The 21105-nt window shown below is 44.2% G+C and overlaps 2 protein-coding genes and 1 pseudogene across 2 annotated transcripts; 1 reads left to right on the top strand and 2 right to left on the bottom strand.

The window, feature by feature from the left end:
- Positions 1-4981: 4981 nt before the first annotated feature.
- LOC129037199 (TATA-box binding protein associated factor 11 like protein 2-like) lies at positions 4982-13237 on the bottom strand. The gene is made up of 2 exons (XM_054489113.2): positions 13056-13237; positions 4982-6078 (listed from the first exon to the last, which is right to left on the bottom strand). Exon 2 carries the CDS (start codon positions 6001-6003, stop codon positions 5623-5625), a length of 381 nt encoding a protein of 126 aa, XP_054345088.1. The 5' UTR covers positions 6004-6078; positions 13056-13237; the 3' UTR covers positions 4982-5622.
- LOC129037198 (histone H3.X) lies at positions 12628-13661 on the top strand. Its single transcript, XM_063664677.1, has 2 exons — positions 12628-12756; positions 12849-13661. Exon 2 carries the CDS (start codon positions 12936-12938, stop codon positions 13377-13379), a length of 444 nt encoding a protein of 147 aa, XP_063520747.1. The 5' UTR covers positions 12628-12756; positions 12849-12935; the 3' UTR covers positions 13380-13661.
- A 4191-nt stretch (positions 13662-17852) lies between these two features.
- On the bottom strand, positions 17853-18446 carry LOC129036140 (TATA-box binding protein associated factor 11 like protein 2-like; annotated as a pseudogene).
- Positions 18447-21105: the final 2659 nt, after the last annotated feature.

Here is a 21105-nt window from a genome sequence, read left to right as displayed (position 1 = left end):
GCATATGATTGGGAGTAAAAACAGAAGCAGAAATCATAGCTAGTGACTGTTTCAATTTTGTTTTGTTTGTAAACTTTCAATCTACTTTGAGGGTCTAATGCATTCGTGGAAATGTCTCAGTGAACACATTTCTGCATTTCACATCAAGAACAATTGCGGAGAAATGAGTTCCTTAATATTATTGAAAACCAAGTAAAAGTATAGGTGCCAAATAGACAATGTCTCCTGCAATTGATCAAACAGTAGATGGGATCCACACTTTGACTTTTTCTATGTGCAGCTCCATGTTTGCAATGTTCCCTGTCTCACAGACTGCTCCTGCTACTTTGCTATGAACATACATTGACCTGGAAACAATAGACTTTTTTTTGAAACAACAGATTCTGGGTATACTTGGAGGTTTTATGTATCCAACTAGATGTTTTCAGTGCTTCCTTTCTCCTGTGCTGTTTCTCTGAGTTGGCTATGAAAATACATTAAACTTTATTTTCTAAAATGTGAATAGACTTTTCTATTTACAAGTTACTGTACATTGTGGAAGCTGTGTGGGTAAAATCCAGTGGGGTATATCTATGTGTTGAAGGGAGTCAGAGGCACCCATTGGGAGTCTGATGCAGTTCGTTCCTGGTGGTCTATATCCCGGAGTGTGGTCATTGTCACGGCTGGAATGGTCAAGGCCTTGGTCAGGCAGGTTTGTAGAAGAGGTTCTAGACATGTGTAGATTTGAAAAAGAGATGCCCCTGAGAAAGCCTGCCTGCACATTCAAGTTTAAGAGCCACATTTTTATCAAGTACCAAAAAATTATGTGATTTCCAGCCCCAGACTAGAAAAGTAATCCTGTTCCTGAGGGAAGAAGTACTGGCTCCATCTTCTCATGACAGAAGACTCTGTGTGCTAGAGCTTCCGTATCTCAGTCTACCCTGGACTCACCCTCCATTTTAACATCTTCCTCAAACTCTGACAGTCTCACCTAGATCATGGAGGCAGCCTTTATCATAATCACTTTGACTAAATATTTGTCTCTTCTTGGGTGAATTGAGTCATTTTTCTACATCTTCCTAGTTGGAAGGAGAAAAGTGCATGGTCCCTGAGCACCTTCTGAACAGACAGCTGCTTTAAGAGAGAAACGACTCCCAAGAGACTGTGATGCTTTCACACTGAAGCCTGAAGTTGCTCTGCCTTAGAATTATTTCTGGGTTTTCTTTTCATATCATAATCAGTTACTAGTTTATATTTTCTGTTGGATTTTTAAAAAGGGCTTACTGATGAGATTATGGCATTCTCATAAAAAATACTACTTTGGTGAAAGTATATTAAAATGAACAATACTTGAATTTCCAATACTCACAAGTACAATAGTTGAACATGGCATGGTAGGTGAAAGTGAGAAGTAGAATTTGACAAACACCATTTTACCCAACATTAGTATGTTCCCTTGAATATGTGATGAAGAAAATCTTAGTAATCAGAAAAAAGAAACACCTTGTCTACCTCATTAATAGATTTGTTTAGAAAAAAATATTTTTTACAAAATGCTAGCTAGCTCTTGATATTCCTAGACAGGGCACTTTAAAATCTCATGAACTGTCTCTTTAATATTCATGTTACTTAAGAAACTATTAGAAAAGATTTGACTGCATTCCTTTTATAAGAGCCCTGCCCTCTTCTCCCCTATATATATATGTTAGCACTCTGCATTGTACTCTCTTCCGTAGAAAACACAAATCCATCAATTTATCATTTCAGCTTTTTTAGCTTGGGTACAAATTTTTGTGAGTTACACTTTCAAAGTTTTTACTTTGTACTTCTAAGGACTAGACCATAGATAATATGTGCTTGAGAATAGTGGAGCTAGATCACATAAACTTTATTTGGGCATATGCTAAGTACTTTTTGGGGGGCAAAGGCAGGCAATGAGGATGTTAAGCTTATCCCAAAATATTGAATTATTGAAAATAGTCAAGTACAGTCACTTTACTTGTTACAAATTTCATCACCACCTTACCAGCACCAATCAGACACCATATTTTTCTAGGCAGTCTCCAAAGGTACATTATGAGATAGACTTTAAGAATAGTAATGAAGCTCCAGGAAAAACTTTATTGTCATAAACATGTAATACAACTAGCCATGAAAGCTATCAAAGATTTCTCCTGGAAAGATACCACTTTCTACAGATTCCTTTCTCAAGAGCTGTGGCTATATGATATTACATATTGAGAAGATTTAAATGTGTAGGGACACTGAACCTTCCTGCAAATACATTTTTCCTCTTTGAGAAACAGCACTGTGTTCCTGCTCCTGAGCTGACCTCTGAGATCTTGATGGGAATTTGTTTCTGTCTTCAGCAGTTCAGCTTTACTCAGACTCACTCAGAGCATTGAGTTCTATGGGGGGCTGGAAAAACATTCTAAGCTTGTGTGTCCAATCTCCACTGTCACTGCTCCCTGCAGTGGCTCATCCCCACTTCAGGCTACTGGGGCCAGGTTTTCTTTTCTCTGGTGTGAAGAGACTGCTAGGCCTGCAACATGTGCCAGAACAGCTCCCAAGACTCCTCAATGCCATGGGAAAGGAATGAGCTGAGAGCAATCTAAAGACTGGGAGATAATGAGTCTCTTGGATTATACCTCTTTTGGTTGCTCAAGCACTTTAATTCCTGAGAGAGCCCTCCCATCTCCATCAGTTCTTCCAAAAACCTGTGCTCTGCTTGTGTCTCTCTAAGACACACTGGTCTAACTTGTTAGATGCCTTTACACAGAAGTTGGTAAAATAAAATGAAAGCTAAGCAATGTCAGAATATGGAGGTATGAAACACAATTTCCCTCTCCCTCTCTCCCCTTCTTTCTTTGGTTTCCCTTTACTTCTTTCTTCCGTCTCCCTCTGTTGCCGAGGCTGGACTGTACTGCCATGATCTCAGCTCGCTGCAACCTCCCTGCCTCGGGCTCCTGTGATTCTCCTGCCTCGGTCTGCCTAGTGCCTGGAATTGCAGGCACGCGCCGCCACGCCTGACTGGTTTTTGTATTTTTGGTGGAGACGGGGTTTCGCTGTGTTGACCGGGCTGGTCTCCAGCTCCTGGCCTTGAGTGATCTGACCGCCTCAGCCTCCCGAGGTGCTGGGATTGCAGACAGAGTCTCGCTCACTCAATGCTCAGTGTTGCCCAGGCTGGAGTGCAGTGGCATGATCTTGGCTCGCTACAACCTCCACCTCCCAGCCGCCTGCCTTGGCCTCTCAGAGTGCTAAGATTACAGCCTCTGCCCAGCCACCAGCCCATCTAGGAAGTGAGGAGAGCCTCTGCCTGGTCGCCCCATCTGGGAGATGAGGAGCGCCTCTGCCCGGCCATCCCGTCTGGGAGGTGAGGAGCGCCTCTGCCCCACTGCCACCCCATCTGGGAGGAAGTGAGGAGCGCCTCTGCCCGGCCGCCCAATCTGGGAAGTGAGGAGCGCTTCTGCCCAGCCGCCCATCATCTGGGATGTGAGGAGTGCCTCTGCCCAGCCACCTATCATCTGGGATGTGAGAAGCGCCTCTGCCCAGCTGCCCCATCTGGGAGGTGTACCCCACAGCTCCGAAGAGAAAGCGACCATCAAGAATGGGCCATGATGACGATGGCGGTTTTGTTGAAAAGAAAAGGGGGAAATTTTGGGAAAAGAAAGAGAGATCAGATTGTTACTGTGTCTGTGTAGAAAGAAGTAGGCATAGGAGACTCCATTTTGTTCTGTACTAGGAGAAATTCTTCTGCCTTGGGATGCTGTTGATCTATGGCCTTGCCCCCAGTCCCGTGCTCTCTGAAACATGTGCTGTGTCAACTCAGGGTTAAACGGATTAAGGGCGGTGCAAGATGTGCTTCGTTAAACAGATGCTTGAAGGCAACATGCTCATTAAGAGTCATCACCACTCCCTAATCTCAAGTACCCAGGGACACAAACACTGCCTAGGAAAACCAGAGACCTTTGTTCATGTGTTAATCTGCTGACCTTCTCTCTACTATTATCCTATGACCCTGCCACATCCCCCTCTCCGAGAAACACCCAAGAATGATCAATAAATACTTAAAAAGAAAGAAACACAATTTCCCATACTTGGTAAAGTTTAGAAATTTGTGTAATACCCAAAGACAGATTCCATGTACAATAAGTCCTATTTCAAGAGCAAAAGCTGAGTGTATGAGGAAATAAAACTATATTTTTGGGGGGTATCTTTGGCTTCAGGAAGAAATAGTACATGTTATTCTCCATTCAATATTAGAGCTGAACTATGGGGACTTTTAGATAGTTTTGCTTATACTCTGTGATTCAGGGGGCACATGGCAAAGGTAAACAGACAGAAATAGCACTGTGGATATATGTGAGCTGTGTGGGGAAGATTCACAGTGATTCCATGATAAATCTCAGGTCTTTATTCTATAATGAAAAATTACTCTTTTCCATCATAAAGGTAAAGCAGAGTATGTACAGGTAGAGTATGGAATAACTTTGTAACTCGTGATGAACCTACTTGGTCCGATATTTTAATAACTTCTACGATGTCTCTGTACTCAGGTTTCATTTTCGGAGTGGATCATTGGTAGAATGAATAAAATCAAGAATACTCTAAAGTAATCTTCTGAACTAAATTTCAGTGTCTCTGGAAGCACTGGTAGTATCACCATGCGTAGCAAATATAAAGTATCAATAGGCTCTCTCTGTGTCTTTTAAACTGCACATATGATCGTTACAAAAGGTGGCTTGAGGAAAGGTGGTTTTGGAATTGGTTTCTCTCTAGTCTTCTATGATGCATCTATACTATATTAAATTATAATAAAGATCACCTGCTGACATAAAGCACAGTAGGCAGGAATAGGAGAAGAGTCAACTTAGAGAAAAAAATGCTTTGTGATTTTATTTTTATTTCTGCAGTTTGGAAAACAGTTTAACAGTTTAACTGTTTTTGTGATGACTCACAAAAATACACATGAGCATTGAAAATATACAGAAGAACAACAATTGGGAAACATTTCTGGAAGCTTCAATTACCGAAACCCAAACATAAGCATACAAGCTAAGACACAGCAACACCAGGCTTCGGCATGAAACCATCCAAATCTCCTGGGAAGCGCTTCCCTCTCTGAATGCAGCTACCTGTCCACAGGATGCTCTAGGCCCAGGCACCTTTATTCCTCCAACTAGAAAGACATAGAAAAATGCCTCAATATCCCATTAAGATGCACAAACACTTAGCCAAGGCTCCTATGAAACAATCTGCTGTCTTCATCCAGGTAAGGGCAACTTCACATTTCCAGACACTAAGATCGTGGGTAAATCCAGGGTAGACTAAGATGCAGAAGCTCCAGCAAATACAGTCCTGTCATTGGAAGACAAATGCAGTACTTATTCCTGTACAAATAGACCCTTCCCTCTGGCCTTGGGCCTAGAAGAACATGATTTTTTTATGGTTGCTGTTGGGGAAGAGGCCCTTGGGCTTTAACCTGTGAACAGCCTCCCTTAAATGCTTGGGCTGCAGCGGGGTCATTTCTCCCCACATCTCACACACGTCCAGGGCCTCTTCCACCACCTCTCCAACAAAGACCTTGGCTATTCCAGCCATGGCAATGGCGGTGTTCTCAGACACCAATCGGCCGGTGATAGACTACATCAGACCTGCAATGCGTGCTTTTGGGAAAGCTGACCGGCGATACACTTCGTAGCGGGCCAGCTGCTCCTCAGACATGGCAGACAGCAGGGTTGTCATCCTCTGAGCCTCCTCTGCATCAACGGTGGGCTTCCTCTCCTTCTTCTCCTTGGTATCCATTTTCTGTCTTTTGGCTGCAGGAGGAGCTGAGGCTGAGGCTTCATTGTCACCTTCTGTGAGGTCCATGACATCCTCACTCCTGAGCTCACCTTCCTGATCCTTGGGTTCTTCCAAGCTCCCATCTAGGTTCTCAGGGATTCCATCCTTGTTGCAGCCCTTCAGACCTCGGGGCATGGAGAACATCTCAGCAGACACACCTGTTTGCCTGCCTGTCTCCATGAGTGAGATTCAGGTCTGCTCCGTGACAGCAGCTGTAGAGGCAGAAGTTCCGGCTGGGGTGGTTTGATTATGGATCTGCAATGAGAACCTTTCAAAGATTTTAGCTGCTGTGTTTCTGCTGAGTCATAGTTTAGCCACAACTTCACACAGCTCCCTGCCTCCCCTTCCCGCACACAAACACACACACTGGTTTTTCTCACTTCCACAATGTGAAGAAACTTGTGGATGGAGAATGTCAGGCCTCTGAGCCCAGGCCAGGCCATCGCATCCCCTGTGACTTGCACGTATACATCCAGATGGCCAAAAGTAACTGAAGATCCACAAAAGAAGTAAAAACAGCCTTAACTGATGACATTCCACCATTGTGATTTGTTCCTGCCCCACTCTAACTGATCAATGTACTTTGTGGTCTCCCCCACCCTTAAGAAGGTTCTTTGTAATTCTCCCCACCCTTGAGAATGTACTTTGTGAGATCCACCCCTGCCCACCAGAGAACAACCCCCTTTGACTGTAATTTTCCATTATCTTCCCAAATCCTGTAAAATGGCCACACCCCTATCTCCCTTCGCTGACTCTTTTTGGACTCAGCCCGCCTGCACCCAGGTGAAATAAACAGCCATGTTGCTCACACAAAGCCTGTTTGGTGGTCTCTTCACACGGATGCGCATTAAAGAGAGTATATTAGTTTTAGATCAATGCAGAATAAATTCTCACCAATTTTGGATATTTACAACAAACACCAGCTCACAGGTCAGAAGTCGTGCTAGGCCAAGTGACAGCCTCCGGCTCAGAGTCACACGAGGGACCTCCAGGATGGGTCTGGCTATGCGGTCGTTGCCTTTACCTGAGAAGGGTCTGGCTTTGATCTGATTCGAGTTGGTGGCAGAATTCAATGCCTTAGGGTTGTGAAACCCAGGCCCACTTGTTTGTTCTGCCTGCTTCCGTGAGGAGCTCTCAGCTTCTACAGGTGTTCCTCAGGTCTGGGCTGTGAGGCTCCCTGGGTCTGCACAGCCAGGGCTGAGACATCACCCACAGGGGAATGTAATCTCAGGGAGGTTCAGTCCCTTATAAAGAGCTCAGATGATTGAATTAGACCCAGCGCTTTACAGCTATTGGTTCAGGGTATCCCTAACCTAATCAGGGATTTGGGCGGGCTCATCAATTCAAGGTTCCGCCCACACCTAAGGGAGGGGCAGATGCAGGGCAAGTCTCTGAGGGGTGGGAAATGCAGGGGGCATTTCAGAATTCTGTCTTCCTCACAGAATCGCAAAGTTCACATTTCACAACAATAAAGAAAACATTTACTGTAAACATGAGACATTTTATGAAGTTGCATATTAGAAAACTTCAATGTCTGAGAAAAAAATCTCTAACTCATAGGGAAACAAGTTGTTTATCAGATACTCTGAAAATAGACCAGGCTGGGTAAGGGGAATATGAAAATATTATTTCAATTTTATTTTATTTTATATTATATATTCATTTATTTTTGAGACACAGTCTCCCTCTGTCCCCCAGGCTGGATTGCAGTGGCCTAATCTCAGCTCATCTCAGCCTCTGCCTCCTTGGCTCAAGCAACTCTCCTGCCTCAGCCTCCAGAGTAGCTGGGACTAAATGTGCGCGCCACCATGCCAGGATAATTTTTGTATTTTTTAAAGTAGAGATGAGGTTTCACCATTTTGGCCAGGCTGGTCTTGAACTGCTGACTTCAAGTGATCTGCCCCCCTTGGTTTCTCAAAGTGAAGTGATTACAGGCATGAGCCACTGCGCCCAGACTTCAATTTATATATTACATGTATATGTATTCATAGGTCACAGAGAAGCACCAAAGAGACGTAAAATTATGTCATGCACAAAGATTTAAATCACATTTATGGAACATTATGTTGAGAAATGGCATAAAAATTACTTCAGAAGATAAAGCCAACACTCAAATATCTGACTTTTAAAGAGCTTTTGTTTATTCGAAAATAGTCGGTAGAAGATATGAAATTACTGGTCAGGCGCGGTGGTTCATGCTTGTAACCTCAGCATTTTGGGAGGCCGAGGTGGGTGGATCTCCTGAGGTCAGTGGTTCCAGACCAGCCTGGACAACATGGTGAAAAACCTCTTTTCCAGCAACACATATTTACATCGGAACATTTGTAAGACACCAGCCTGTCTGTCATCCTTGCCAGGAGCTTCCCAATTATGCCCAGAGGCATGCAGCTGGCCCACAGCCTCCATGGAGAGGGTGCTTAAGAGCCCACAATCCTGGGAAGTCTTGCATTGCAAATTGTTTCCTTTGTGTTGTGTTGTGTTTTTCTCTGTTAATGGTTTCCTTTTTGTTGTGTTGTGCTTTCTCTCTCTTAATGATAGATATGATGTTAGAAGTTGTGTTCAGAGTTAGTATCATTTCTCACAAGGGGTCAAAAAGTAGCTAAGCATATGATTGGGAGTAAAAACAGAAGCAGAAATCAGTTAGTGACTGTGTTTCAATTTTGTTTTGTTTGTAAACTTTCAATCTACTTTGAGGTTCTAATGCATTCGTGGAAATGTCTCAGTGAACACGTTTCTGCATTTCACATCAAGAGCAATTGTGGAGAAATGAGTTCCTTGATATTATTGAGAATCAAGTAAATGTATAGGTGCCAAATAGACAATGGCTCCTGCAATTGATCAAACAGTAGATGGGATCCACATTTTGACTTTTTCTATATGCAGCTCCATGTTTGCAATGTTCCCTGTCTCACAGACTGCTCCTGCTAGCTTGCTATGAACATACATTTACCTCTACTTTCTAAAATGTGAAAATACTCCTTATCCACAAGTTGCTTCACATTACAGGAGGCAGAAAACCCAGTGTAGGTTTGTTTGTGGGTGGAAAAGGGAGAGAGGCCGCCTTTAGAAGTCCAATGCAGTCCATCACCAGCAGTTCAGTGTCCTAGAACGTGGTCACGGCCGTAGCCATGGCTGGAATGACCCAGGTCTTGGTCCGGGAGCTGGTAGGAGAGGCCCTCGATGTGTGTGATATGTGGGGAGACACGTCCCTGCTGCAACCCAAGCATTGGAGGGAGGCCTTTCACAGGGGACAGCCCAGGGCCCATTCCCCCAACATCGAGGAAGAAAAAAAAAAAACAAAAAACTCATCTTCCTCCAGATCCCAGCCCAGATGGAAAGGCCTGATTTTAGAGGAGAAACTACTGGTTCTAGTCTTTCTATGAGAGCATCCTTGCTATGCTGGAGCTTCAGTATCTCAGCCCATCCTGGACTTACCGGGGATTTAACGTCTTTCTTACATCTTACATTGGTTACACCCAGATGAAGGCAGCAGCCTGTTTGATCATCCCTTTCAATCATATTTGTATCTCAGACAGTGCACAGTGGCTTATTCCTGTTATCCCAGCATTTTGAGTGGCCGATCCGGCAGATCACTTGAACTCAAGTTCCAGACCGCCTCTCTTTAAAAAAAAAAAAAAAATTATCTGGGCGTGGTCACTAGTTCCTGCTGTTTCACGTACTCTCTCTGGAGTCTGTGGTAGGAGAATCGCTTGAGCTCCAGAGGTGGAGGTTGCAGTGAGCAGAGATGGTGTCACTGCCCTCACACCTGGCTAAGAGGGTGAGACCCTGTCTCAAAAATAGTAACAATCATCACCATCGTATTTGGAGCTCTGAGGTCCACGCATGCGCAGGCATTGTTCTGGGGCTTCCTGCTTGGAAGGAGAATGGTGCATGAGCCTCGAGCATCGTGTGAATGGGGAGCTGTTTTTACAAAGAGAAAAGAAACTTTTCAGAGACTGATGAAATCACACTGAATTCTGAAGTTGCTATGATTTAGGATGTTTTTGCTCCTATATGCTTTGTAGGAGATAAAACAGAGTCTTCCCTTATAATACTTTTTCCTAAAGGCCTTGGCTTTCTAAAAGCATTGGAATAGTTCCCCTTATACACATTTATACTTTTCATAACTTTGCCTGGGGAATCAACAGTTTTAGAGCTTGCAAAAATAACAATTAAATTAAATACCAGATTTTCCTCTAAAATGATTTTTTTCACATTCCCGCCAAAATTGTTTCATGTCAGAGAACGATCTTTGAGGACGCTAGAATAGTGACACACTCTAGGAGCCACATGGAAAACTAGACAGAGAAACACAGACCTCAGAAACCCTGTCTAATCTCTGCATTCATTTCCATGCCTTCACCTCCAAAGAACTGGTCCCAAAGTAACCTTTGTTTATGACTGAAATAACATATTGATCTCTGTTTTGTCCTTCTCTAAAACAGAAATGCATATAATAATAATATATTTTATTCCAGATAATATTCTATTTTTACTTTATTTTTCAAATGATTATATAAGAAATGCAGAAATAAAAAACAAAATTTTCTCTCTCTGTAGGATTTGACCATTGAGTATTTTCTACAATTGAACCCTATTTGTCATTATATGAACAAGTAATTGATCAAATATCTTGAATATAAGATAAACTCTAACAAATAGCAACAATAAAATGGAGTTCCAGTTTTCAGGATGGCCCATAAAAAAGATTCCATGTCATTACTCTGTCTTAACAATCAGTAAAAAACTGAAAAAATAAAGAATCTATATCTCTTTGACATCGGTCTGAGTGGTGCTGTCATAGGACAAACCATAGAGAAAATAAAAAAATCCATGCCTTCCTTGCTTCAAAGTATTCTATCAAGCTGTAGGAACAAAAATGGCACAAGAATGGCATCAAAACAGAAATCAAAGCCAATGGAACAGAGCAGAGAGCCCAGAAATCACTCAAAATGTGTACAGCCAATTACATTTTTACAAATGCACCAACAACACACAATGACAAAAGGACAGTCTCTTCCATCAGTGGTGATAGCAAACTGGGTATCTACAGGCAGTAAAATGAAATTGGGCCCTAATCTCTTACCATATACAAGAATCAACAAAAATATAGTCAAAACTTTAAACTATGAACCTACTAGAAGAAAACAGGGGACATCCTCATTGACATTGGTTAAGCCAATAATTTTTGAAATATGTCCCAAATGCGTAGGCAGCAAAAGGGAAAATGGACAAATGGATTGCATCCAAATGAAAAAAAAATTCTGCACAGTAAAGGAAACAACACCATGAAGAGACAAAATCATAATGAGAAAAAATACTTGCAAACACTATATCCAATAAGGGATTAATTAGTTACTGTTCAAAATATACCATGAACTCAAAGGACTCAACAGCAAGAAACAACACAGTTTTAAAACTGGGCAAAGGACCTAAATAATAGACATCTCGGGAGAGAAGATATACAAGTGACCTGCAGGCATATATATATACTTGACATCACCAATCTTCAGAGAAATGCAAATAAAAACTAAAAGAAGGCATCACCTCACTCTCTTCAGAATGGCTATGATCAAAACATCAAAGGACAACACTTGCTGAAGAGGATGTGGAAGAAAGGGAACCCTTGCATTATTCCTGCGAATGTAAATTAGGGAGCCATTGTAGAACACAGTATGGAACTTCCTCCAAAAACTACATAAATACAGCTACCATATGATCCAGCAATCCCACACTGGGAAGTGTATATCAAAAGGAAACGAAATCAGTCTATTGAAGAGATATCTGTACTCCCATGTTCATTGCAGCACTATTTACAAGACCTAAGATAGGGAATCCACCTAAATGTCCAAAAGCAGATAACAGGATGAGGAAAATCTGATATACATACACAAGGGAATACTATGCAGCCTTAAAGAAGGAAATCTTGTCTTTTGTGTACACATGGGTGCACTTGGAGAACATCATGCTAAGTGAAATAAGCCAGGCATAAGAATACAAATATTACATGGTCTCCATGTACCTGGAATCTCACAAAGTTAATCTGATAGATGCAAAAAAATAAGAAAGATGGTTGTCTGGGCCTGTGGTGGCTGGGGATGGGGAATTTGAGGAGATGTTGGTCAAAACACACAACACGTCAGTTACATAGCGGGAACAAGCTCAAGAATTATGGTACAACGTGGTGACTATAGTTAACAATATACTGTTATGGTACCAAAGTTAAAAAAAAAAAAAAAAAAAGAGCCAGAGAGCCTCAGTGACAGGCACATAGGACCATTTGATCAAAAAGCCATAGCTTTGCCTGAAGGCTACCCGCAGATTCCCATGAATGTCATTTTGGGGGAGAAAAATGCCCCCAGGAGCATCTCTGTTAGAAGAGTGACCATTTAGGTTTTCCATCTTTCCCTCCCCGTTTCACCTCATCCTCAGGGAACCTGAGAGACACCTCATGATCACACCCTTGGTGTTTTGCAGCAGTCACCGATGTCGTGTAACATGCAATTTTATTCAAATGTCTTTTTCATTGTAATGACTTCCATGATGGTCATGATGTGTAAACTTTCAGAATCTCCTTGGCACTCAGATTTTATCTAACTCGCACCTACCATCCCTTCCATGATGCACACGGCAGAGGTTCCTCCCTCCCTGGGGTGTGTGCAGAACCCAGCGACTTGATTGGGTTTTCACAGCCCTGATTAGGTTGAGGATCTAGTGAAGCAGTGAGTACAATGGAAGGTAGCTGGGTGAGTCTAATGCAATCATCTGAGCTCCTTATAAGAGGCAGGGCTTTACTGAGACCACAGAGATCTCCAGTCAGAAAGAGACTGCCTGCGAGGGAGATTCCTGGCTGCTGCTGTGTAGACCAAGGAAACCCAGGACCCTCCGGGAAGACTAAGCAGCCCGGCCTCCGACCCACAGACCTGAGAGCTGGTAAGTGTGGGGCTGGGTTGACAGGGGCTAAGGGTGTGGCAGACTCATGCGCATGGATCTCAACTCACAGGCCCTCTGATTCCTGTCCACAGCACCACTGCCCTTGTTTTCTGACGCCAGTACCACCTGCAGCAGGCCAGGCTCAGCCTCAGAGAGGAGAGAGCACAAGACCCCACAACATGGCACGCACCAAGCAGACCGCCCGCAAAGCCACCGCCTGGCAGGCCCCCAGGAAGCCCCTGGTCACCAAAGCCGCCAGAAAAAGGGCGCCGCCTACAGAAGGGATCAAGAAGCCTCACCGCTACAAGCCTGGCACCCGGGCGCTGCTGGAAATCAGAAAGTACCAGAAGTCCGCGCAGCTGCTCCTGCGCAAGCTGCCCTTCCAGCGCCTGGTGCGGGAGATCGCCCAGGCCATCAGGCCGGACCTGCGCTTCCAGAGCGCGGCCATTGGCGCCCTGCAGGAGGCCAGCGAGGCCTACCTGGTGCAACTCTTTGAAGACACCAACCTGTGTGCCATCCATGCCAGGCGCGTCACAATTATGCCCAGAGACATGCAGCTGGCCCGCCGCCTCCGTGGAGAGGGTGCTTTAGAGCCCACGCTCCTGGGAAACCTTGCACTCTAGAGGACTTCTTTTCTGTTTGGTTGTGTTTTCTTTTTTCTCTTCCCCCTGTAACTGGTAGTTCTGATGTGAGAACTTTTGTTCTGTTTTGGTTTCTTTTCCCTCCGGGGGTCCAAAGGTAGCTAAGCAGAGGATTGCCAGTGGAAACGTAGGCAGAAATCAGGTGGCGGTTGTGTTTGTGTGTGCTTGCTAGTAAACGTCTCATCTACTTTGAGGCTCCCAAGGCACTAGTGTCAAGTGGAAATGTCTCTGTGAGCGAGTTTCCGTTCAACTCTATAAAATTATAAAGAAATTGGTTTCTGTTTTCTTTACTATGTCTGCATATATGTTCTGTAAACAAAATAAATTTCTTATTAATGAGAGCTAAACGGTGTTTATTGCGTTTTTTGAAACAATAGATTCCAAGTATACTTGGAGGTTTTATGTATCCGACTAGATGTTTTCAGTGCTTCTTTTCTCCTGTGCTCTTTCTCCGAGTTGGCTATGAAAATACATTAAGCTTTATTTTCTAAAATGTGAATAGACTTTTCTATTTACAAGTTACTGCACATTGTGGAAGCTGTGTGGGTAAAATCCAGTGGGGTATATCTGTGTGTTGAAGGGAGTCAGAGGCACCCATTGGGAGTCTGATGCAGTCCGTTCCTGGTGGTCTATATCCCGGAGTGTGACCATTGTCATGGCTGGAATGGTCAAGGCCTTGGTCAGGCAGGTTGTAGAAGAGGCTCTGGACATGTGTAGATTTGAAAAAGAGATGCCCCTGAGAAAGCCTGCCTGCACATTCAAGTTTAAGAGCCACATTTTTATCAAGTACCAAAAAATTATGTGATTTCCAGCCCCAGACTAGAAAAGTAATTCTGTTCCTGAGGGAAGAAGTACTGGCTCCATCTTCTCATGACAGAAGACTCTGTGTGCTAGAGCTTCCGTATCTCAGTCTACCCTGGACTCACCCTCCATTTTAACATCTTCCTCAAACTCTGGCAGTCTCACCTAGATCATGGAGGCAGCCTTTATCATAATCACTTTGACTAAATATTTGTCTCTTCTTGGGTGAATTGAGTCATTTTTCTACATCTTCCTAGTTGGAAGGAGAAAAGTGCATGGTCCCTGAGCACCTTTTGAACAGACAGCTGCTTTGAGAGGGAAACGACTCCCAAGAGACTGTGATGATTTCACACTGAAGCCTGAAGTTGTTCTGCCTTAGGATTATTTCTGGGTTTTCTTTTCTTATCATAATCAGTTACTAGTTTATATTTTCTGTTGGATATTTTTAAAAGGGCTTACTGATGAGATTATGGCATTCTCATAAAAAATACTACTTTGGTGAAAGTATATTAAAATGAACAATACTTGAATTTCCAATACTCACAAGTACAATAGTTGAACATGGCATGGTAGGTGAAAGTGAGAAGTAGAATTTGACAAACACCATTTTACCCAACATTAGTATGTTCCCTTGAATATGTGACTAAGAAAAACTAAGTAATTAGAAAAAAGAAACACCTTATCTATCTCATTAATAGATTTGTTTAGAAAAAAATATTTTTTACAAAATGCTAGCTATGTCTTGATATTCCTAGACATGGCACTAACTTAAAATTTCATGAATCGTCTCTCTAATATTCATGTTACTTAAGAAACTACTACAAAAGATTTGACTGCATTCATTTTATAAAAGCCCTGCTCTCTTCTCTCCTATATATGTATGTTAGCACTCAGCGTTGTACTCTCTTCTGTAGAAAACACAAATCCATCAATTTATCATTTCAGCTTTTTTAGTTTGGATACAACTTTTTGTGAGTTATACTTTTAAACTTTTTGCTTTGTACTTTTAAAGACTAGACCCTAGATATTATGTGCTTGAGAATAGTGGAGATAGATTGCTTAAACTTTATTTGGCCATATGCTAAGTATTTTGTGGGGGCAAAGGCAGGCAGTGAGGATGTTAAGCTTATCCCAAAATATTGAATTATTGAAAATATTCAAGTACAGTCACTTTACTTGTTAGAAATTTCATCACCACCTTACCAGACACCACATTTTTCTAGGCAGTCTCCAAAGGCACATTATGAGATAGACTTTAAGAATAGTAATGGAGCTCCAGGAAAAACTTTATTGTCATTAACATGTAATACAACCAGCCATGAAAGCTATCAAAGATTTTGCCTAGAAAGATACCACCTTCTACAGATTCCTTTCTCGAGAGCTGTGGCTATATGATATTACATATTGAGAAGATTTTGAATGTGTGGGGACACTGAACCTTCCCAGCTAATCCATTTTTCCTCTTTGAGAAACAGCACTGTGTTCCTGCTCCTGAGCTGACCTCTGAGATCTTGATGGGAACTTGTTTCTGTCTTCAGCAGTTCAGCTTTACTCAGACCCCACTCAAAGCATTGAGTTCTATGGGGGGCAGGAAAAACATTCTAAGCTTGTGTGTCCAATCTCCACTGTCACTGCTCTCTGCAGTGGCTCATCCCCACTTCAGGCTACTGGGGCCAGGTTTTCTTTTCTCTAGTGTTAAGAGACTGTTAGGCCTGCCAAGTCTGCCAGAACACAGCTCCCAAGACTCCTCAATGCCATGGGAAAGGAATGAGCTGAGAGCAATCTAAAGACTGGGAGATAATGAGTCTCTTGGATCTTACTTCTTTTGGTTGCTCGAGCACTTTAATTCCTGAGAGAGCCCTCCCATCTCCATCAGTTCTTCCAAGAACCTGTGCCCTCCTTGTGTCTCTAAGACACGCTGGTCTAACTTGTTAGATGCCTTTACACGGAAGTTGGTAAAATAAAATGAAAGCTAAATAATGTCAGAATATGGAGGTATGAAACAGAATTTCCCCATGCTTGGTAAAATGTAGAAATTTATGTAATGCTCAGCCAAAGATAGATTCTATGTACAATAAATTCTATTTTAAGAGCAAAAGCTGAGTGTATGAGGAAATAAAACAACATTTTGTGGAGGTATCTTTGGCTTCAAGTAGAAAGACTAGATGTTATTCTCCACTCAATGTGAGAGACTGAACTGTGGGGGCTTTTAGATCCTTTTTGCTTATACTCTGTGATTCAGGGGGCACATGGCAAAGGTAAACAGACTGAAATAGCACCGTGGATATCTGTGAGCTGTGCTGGGAAGGTTCACAGTGATTCCATAATAAATCTCAGATCTTTATGCTATGATGAAAAAGTACCCTTTTCCACAGAAAAGGTAAAGTAAAGTGTGAACAAGTGGAGTGTGGAATAACTTTGTAACTCCTGATGAACCTACTTTGTCTGGTATTTTAATAACTTCTTTTCCTCTGTTGCTATACTTGGGTTTGATTTTCTGAACAGATCACTGGTAGAATGAATAAAATCAAGAATATTCTAGACTAGGCACAGTGGCTCACGCCTGTAATCCCAGCACTTTGGGAGGCCTAGGCGGGCAGATCACGAAGTCAGGAGATCGAGACCATACTGGCTAACACGGTGAAACCCCATCTCTACTGAAAATACAAAAAATGGTGGTAGGCACCTGTAGTCCCAGCTACTCAGGAGGCTGAGGCAGGAGAATGGTGTGAACCTGGGAGGCAGAGCTTGCAGTGAGCCAAGATCGTGCCACTGCACTCCAGCCTGGGCGATAGAGTGAGAATCCATCTCAAAAAAAAAAAAAAAAAAGAATACTCTAAAGCAATGTTTTGAACCAAATTTGGGTACCTATAGAAACACCACAGCAAACCTGAACTATCAATACACTCTTTCTATTTGTGTCTTTTCAACTGCTCAGATGATCATTACAAATGGCTCTTTGCAGAAAGGTGGTTTTTGGATTCTGTTTCTGTCACTCTAGTCTTATAAGATGCTCCTGTATTATGTTAGTTTATAATAATGTAAAGGATCACTAGCTGATATAAAGCACAGTAAGTAGGAATATGAGAACAGTCAAATGAGAGAAAAAAAATGCTTTGTGATTTTATCTTTATTTCTGCAGGCTGGAAAACAGTTTAACTGTTTTTAAGATGACTCACCAAAATCCATACCAGAATTTGAAATACATACAAGGACAACAATTCCAGTGCCCCTGCTCAGGCACAGCCTTCAGGGCAGAACATCACTAGGGAAAAGTTTTTGGAGGCTTCACTTATTGAAATGCAGACATAAGCATACAAGCTAAGATACAGCAACTCCAGGATTCAGTAGGAAACCATACAAGACTCTTGGAAGGGATTTCCCTCTCTGAAAGCAGCTATCTGTCTACAGGATGATCAAGACCCATGCATCTTTCTTCTTCCAACTAGGAAGACACATAAAAATGACTCAATATGTCCTAGGCAACCCAAATATTTAGTCAAGGCGATTATGAAACAATGTCACAGTTTGAGAAAGATTGTGGCTAAATCCAGGGTAGACAGATTCAGAAGCTCCAGCAAACATAGTCCTATCATAGCAGACTGATGTAGTACTTACTCCTGCACAAACAGACCCTTCCCTCTGGCCTTGGGCCTAGAGTATGATATTTTTGTAGTTGCTGTTGGGGAAGAGGCCCTTGGGCTTTAACCTGCGAACAGCTTCCCTTAAATGCTTGGGCTGCAGCGGGGGCGTTTCTCCCCACATCTCACACACGTCCAGGGCCTCTTCCACCACCTCTCCAACAAAGACCTTGGCTATTCCAGCCATGGCAATGGCGGTGTTCTCAGACACTGATCAGCTGGTGATAGACTGCATCAGACCTGCAATGCATGCTTTTGGGAAAGCTGACCAGTGATACACTTCTTAGCGGGCCAGCTGCTCCTCAGACATGGCAGACAGCAGGGTTGTCATGCTCTGGGCCTCCTCTGCATCCACGGTGGGCTTCCCCTTCTTTCCTTTCGTATCTGTTTTCAGTCTTTTGGCTGCAGGAGGAGCTGAGGCTGAGGCTTCTTTGTCCCCTTCTGTGAGGTCCATGACATCCTCACTCCTGAGCTCACCTTCCTGATCCTTGGGTTCTTCCAAGTTCCCATCTAGGTCCTCAGGAATTCCATCCTTGTTGCTGCCCTTCAGACCTCGGGGCATGGCAAACATCTCAGCAGACATACCTGCTTGCCTGCCTGTCTCCATGGATGAGATTCAAGTCTGCTCCATGACAGCAGCTGTAGAGGCAGAAGTTCCGGCTGGGGTGGTTTGATTATGGATGTGCAGTGAGAACCTTTCAAAGATTTTGGCTGCTGTGTTTGCTGAGCCATAGTTTAGCCACAACTGGACACAGCTCCCTGCCTCCCACTCCCACACACAAACACACACCCTGGTTTTTCTCACTTCCACAATGTGAAGAAACTTGTGGATGGAGAGTATATTAGTTTTAGATCAATGCATAATAAATTCTCACAAATTTTGGATATTTAAATCAAATCCCAGCTCACAGGTCAGAAGTCCCACTAGGCCGAGTGACTGCCTCCTGCACAAGGTCGAACAATGGACCTCTAGGGTGGGCCTGGCTGCGTGGATGTTGCCTTGACCTGGGAAAGGTCTGGCTGTGATCTGATTCCATTGCCTTAGGGTTGTGAGACCCAGGCCCGCTTGTCTGTTCTGCCTGCTGCTGTGAGGATGCTCTCAGCTTCCAAAATTTCTCCCAGGTCTGGTCATGGGGCTCCCTGGATCTGCAGAGCCGGCACAGGAGAATCTCCCACATGGGGGAAGGGGGCAAGTCTCCCTCTGGCTGGAGAGCTCTGTCATTTCAGGGGTTATAAGCAGAAACAAATGGCAACTCAAAGAGGGGAGACCATCCAAAACTTGAAAATTAACCTCTGAAATAAAACAGATACATAATCTTTTAATAAAAATCAACTGCTATATACAATTATCTCTCATTATGATAGCTCAGATGATTGAATTAGACCAGTACTTAATGTCCATTGTTTCAGGGTATTCCTAAGCTAATCAGGGATTTATAGACACGTTAATTTCATGGTTTCATCCACGCTCAGGGGAGGGGCAGATTCCCGGCGTGCCTCTGAGGGGCAGGAAATGCATGGGACATTTCAGAATTCTGTCCGCCTCAGATATTCTGAATGTTTGCATTTCACAATAATAAAGAACATATTTTCTCTGAAAATTTGACATTTTGTGAAGTCGCATGTTAGACAACCTAAATGTCTGAGCAAAAATCCCCCACTGATTCAGCAACAAGTTGTTTATCAGGTACTCTGAGGATAAACTGGGCTGGTAAGGGGAATATGGAAATATTTATTTCAATTTTTATATTATATACATATATGTATACACAGGTTGCAGAGAAGCACATAAGAGATAAAATTATTTCAAGCACAAAAATATGTATCACATTTGGAGAAAATTATGTTGGGTAAAAAGCATAAAATTAGTTCAGAAGATAAAGTAGACACTAAAATACCTGACTTTTAAAGAGCTTTCATATATTTTAAAATATTTGGTAGAAGATATGAAATTACTATATTATTGCCATTATGCTGAACATATTTAAAATAATGATCTAGTTATTTTATTTTTAAATAACAGAATTTGCAATATGTCAAACATCTTTTGCATTATTTAAACTCGTAATGAAAACTTAGAACTCTGCCTCTGCCTCTGCTTTCTCCCCTCTTCGGTCTCCCTCTCTCCTCTCTCCCCTCTTCGGTCTCCCTCTCCTTTCTTCGGTCTCCCTCTGTTGCCGAAGCTGGACTTGAAGCTGGACTGTACTGCCGTGATCTCTGCTCGCTGCAACCTCCCTGCCTCGGGCTCCTGTGGTTCTCCTGCCTCAGCCTGCCCAGCAGGTGCGCGCCGCCACGCCTGACTGGTTTTTGTGTTTTTGGTAGAGACGGGGTTTCGTGGTGTTGACCGGGCTGGTCTCCAGCTCCAGGCCTCGAGTGGTCTGCCTGCCTCCGCCTCCCGAGGTGCTGGGATTGCAGACGGATGTTGCCCAGGCTGGAGTGCAGTGGCGTGATCTCGGCTCGCTACAACCTCTACCTCCCAGCCGCCTGCCTTGGCCTCCCAAAGTGCTAAGATTACAGCCTCTGCCCGGCCGCCACCCTGTCTAGGAAGTGAGGAGCGTCTCTGCCTGGCCGCCCATCGTCTGGGATGTGAGGAGCCCCTCTGCCCGGCTGCCCCGTCTGGGAGGTGAGGAGCGCCTCTGCCCGGCCGCCCAAGGTCTGGGAAGTGAGGAGCGCCTCTGCCTGGCCGCCCCATCTGGGAAGTCAGGAGCACCTCTGCCCGGCCGCCCCGTCTGGGAGGTGAGGAGCGCCTCTGCCCGGCCGCCACCCTGTCTGGGAGGAAGTGAGGAGCGCCTCTGCCCGGCCGCCCCGTCTGGGAAGTGAGGAGAGTCTCTGCCAGGCCGCCCCGTCTGGAAAGTGAGGAGCGCCTCTGCCCGGCCGCCCCGACTGGGAAGTGAGAAGCGCCTCTGCCCGGCCGCCCTGTCTGGGAGTGAGGAGCGCCTCTGCCCGGCCGCCACGTCAGGGAAGTGAGGAGCACCTCTGCCCGGCCGCCACCCCGTCTGGGAGGAAGTGAGGAGCGCCTCTGCCCGGCCGCCCCATCTGGGAAGTGAGGAGCGCCTCTGCCCCGCCGCCCCATCTGGGAGGTGAGGAGCACCTCTGCCTGGCGCCACTGGGTCTGGGAGGAAGTGAGGAGCGCTTCCGGCCGGCTGCCCCATCTGGGAGTGAGGAGCGCCTCTACCTGGCCGCCCGGACTGGGAAGTGAGGAGCGCCTCTGCCCGGCCGCCCTGTCTGGGAGGTGAGGAGCGCCTCTGCCATGCGGCCCCATCTGG

This window comes from Pongo pygmaeus, chromosome 4, assembly GCF_028885625.2.
Source record: "Pongo pygmaeus isolate AG05252 chromosome 4, NHGRI_mPonPyg2-v2.0_pri, whole genome shotgun sequence".
NCBI lineage: Eukaryota > Metazoa > Chordata > Mammalia > Primates > Hominidae > Pongo > Pongo pygmaeus.
This window is presented reverse-complemented; position numbering and strand designations above follow the sequence as displayed.

Bases quoted from the DNA above. Each gene is read 5' to 3' on its own strand.
- LOC129037199 (XM_054489113.2), bottom strand. From the start codon at position 6,003: ATGGAGACAGGCAGGCAAACAGGTGTGTCTGCTGAGATGTTCTCCATG.
- LOC129037198 (XM_063664677.1), top strand. From the start codon at position 12,936: ATGGCACGCACCAAGCAGACCGCCCGCAAAGCCACCGCCTGGCAGGCC.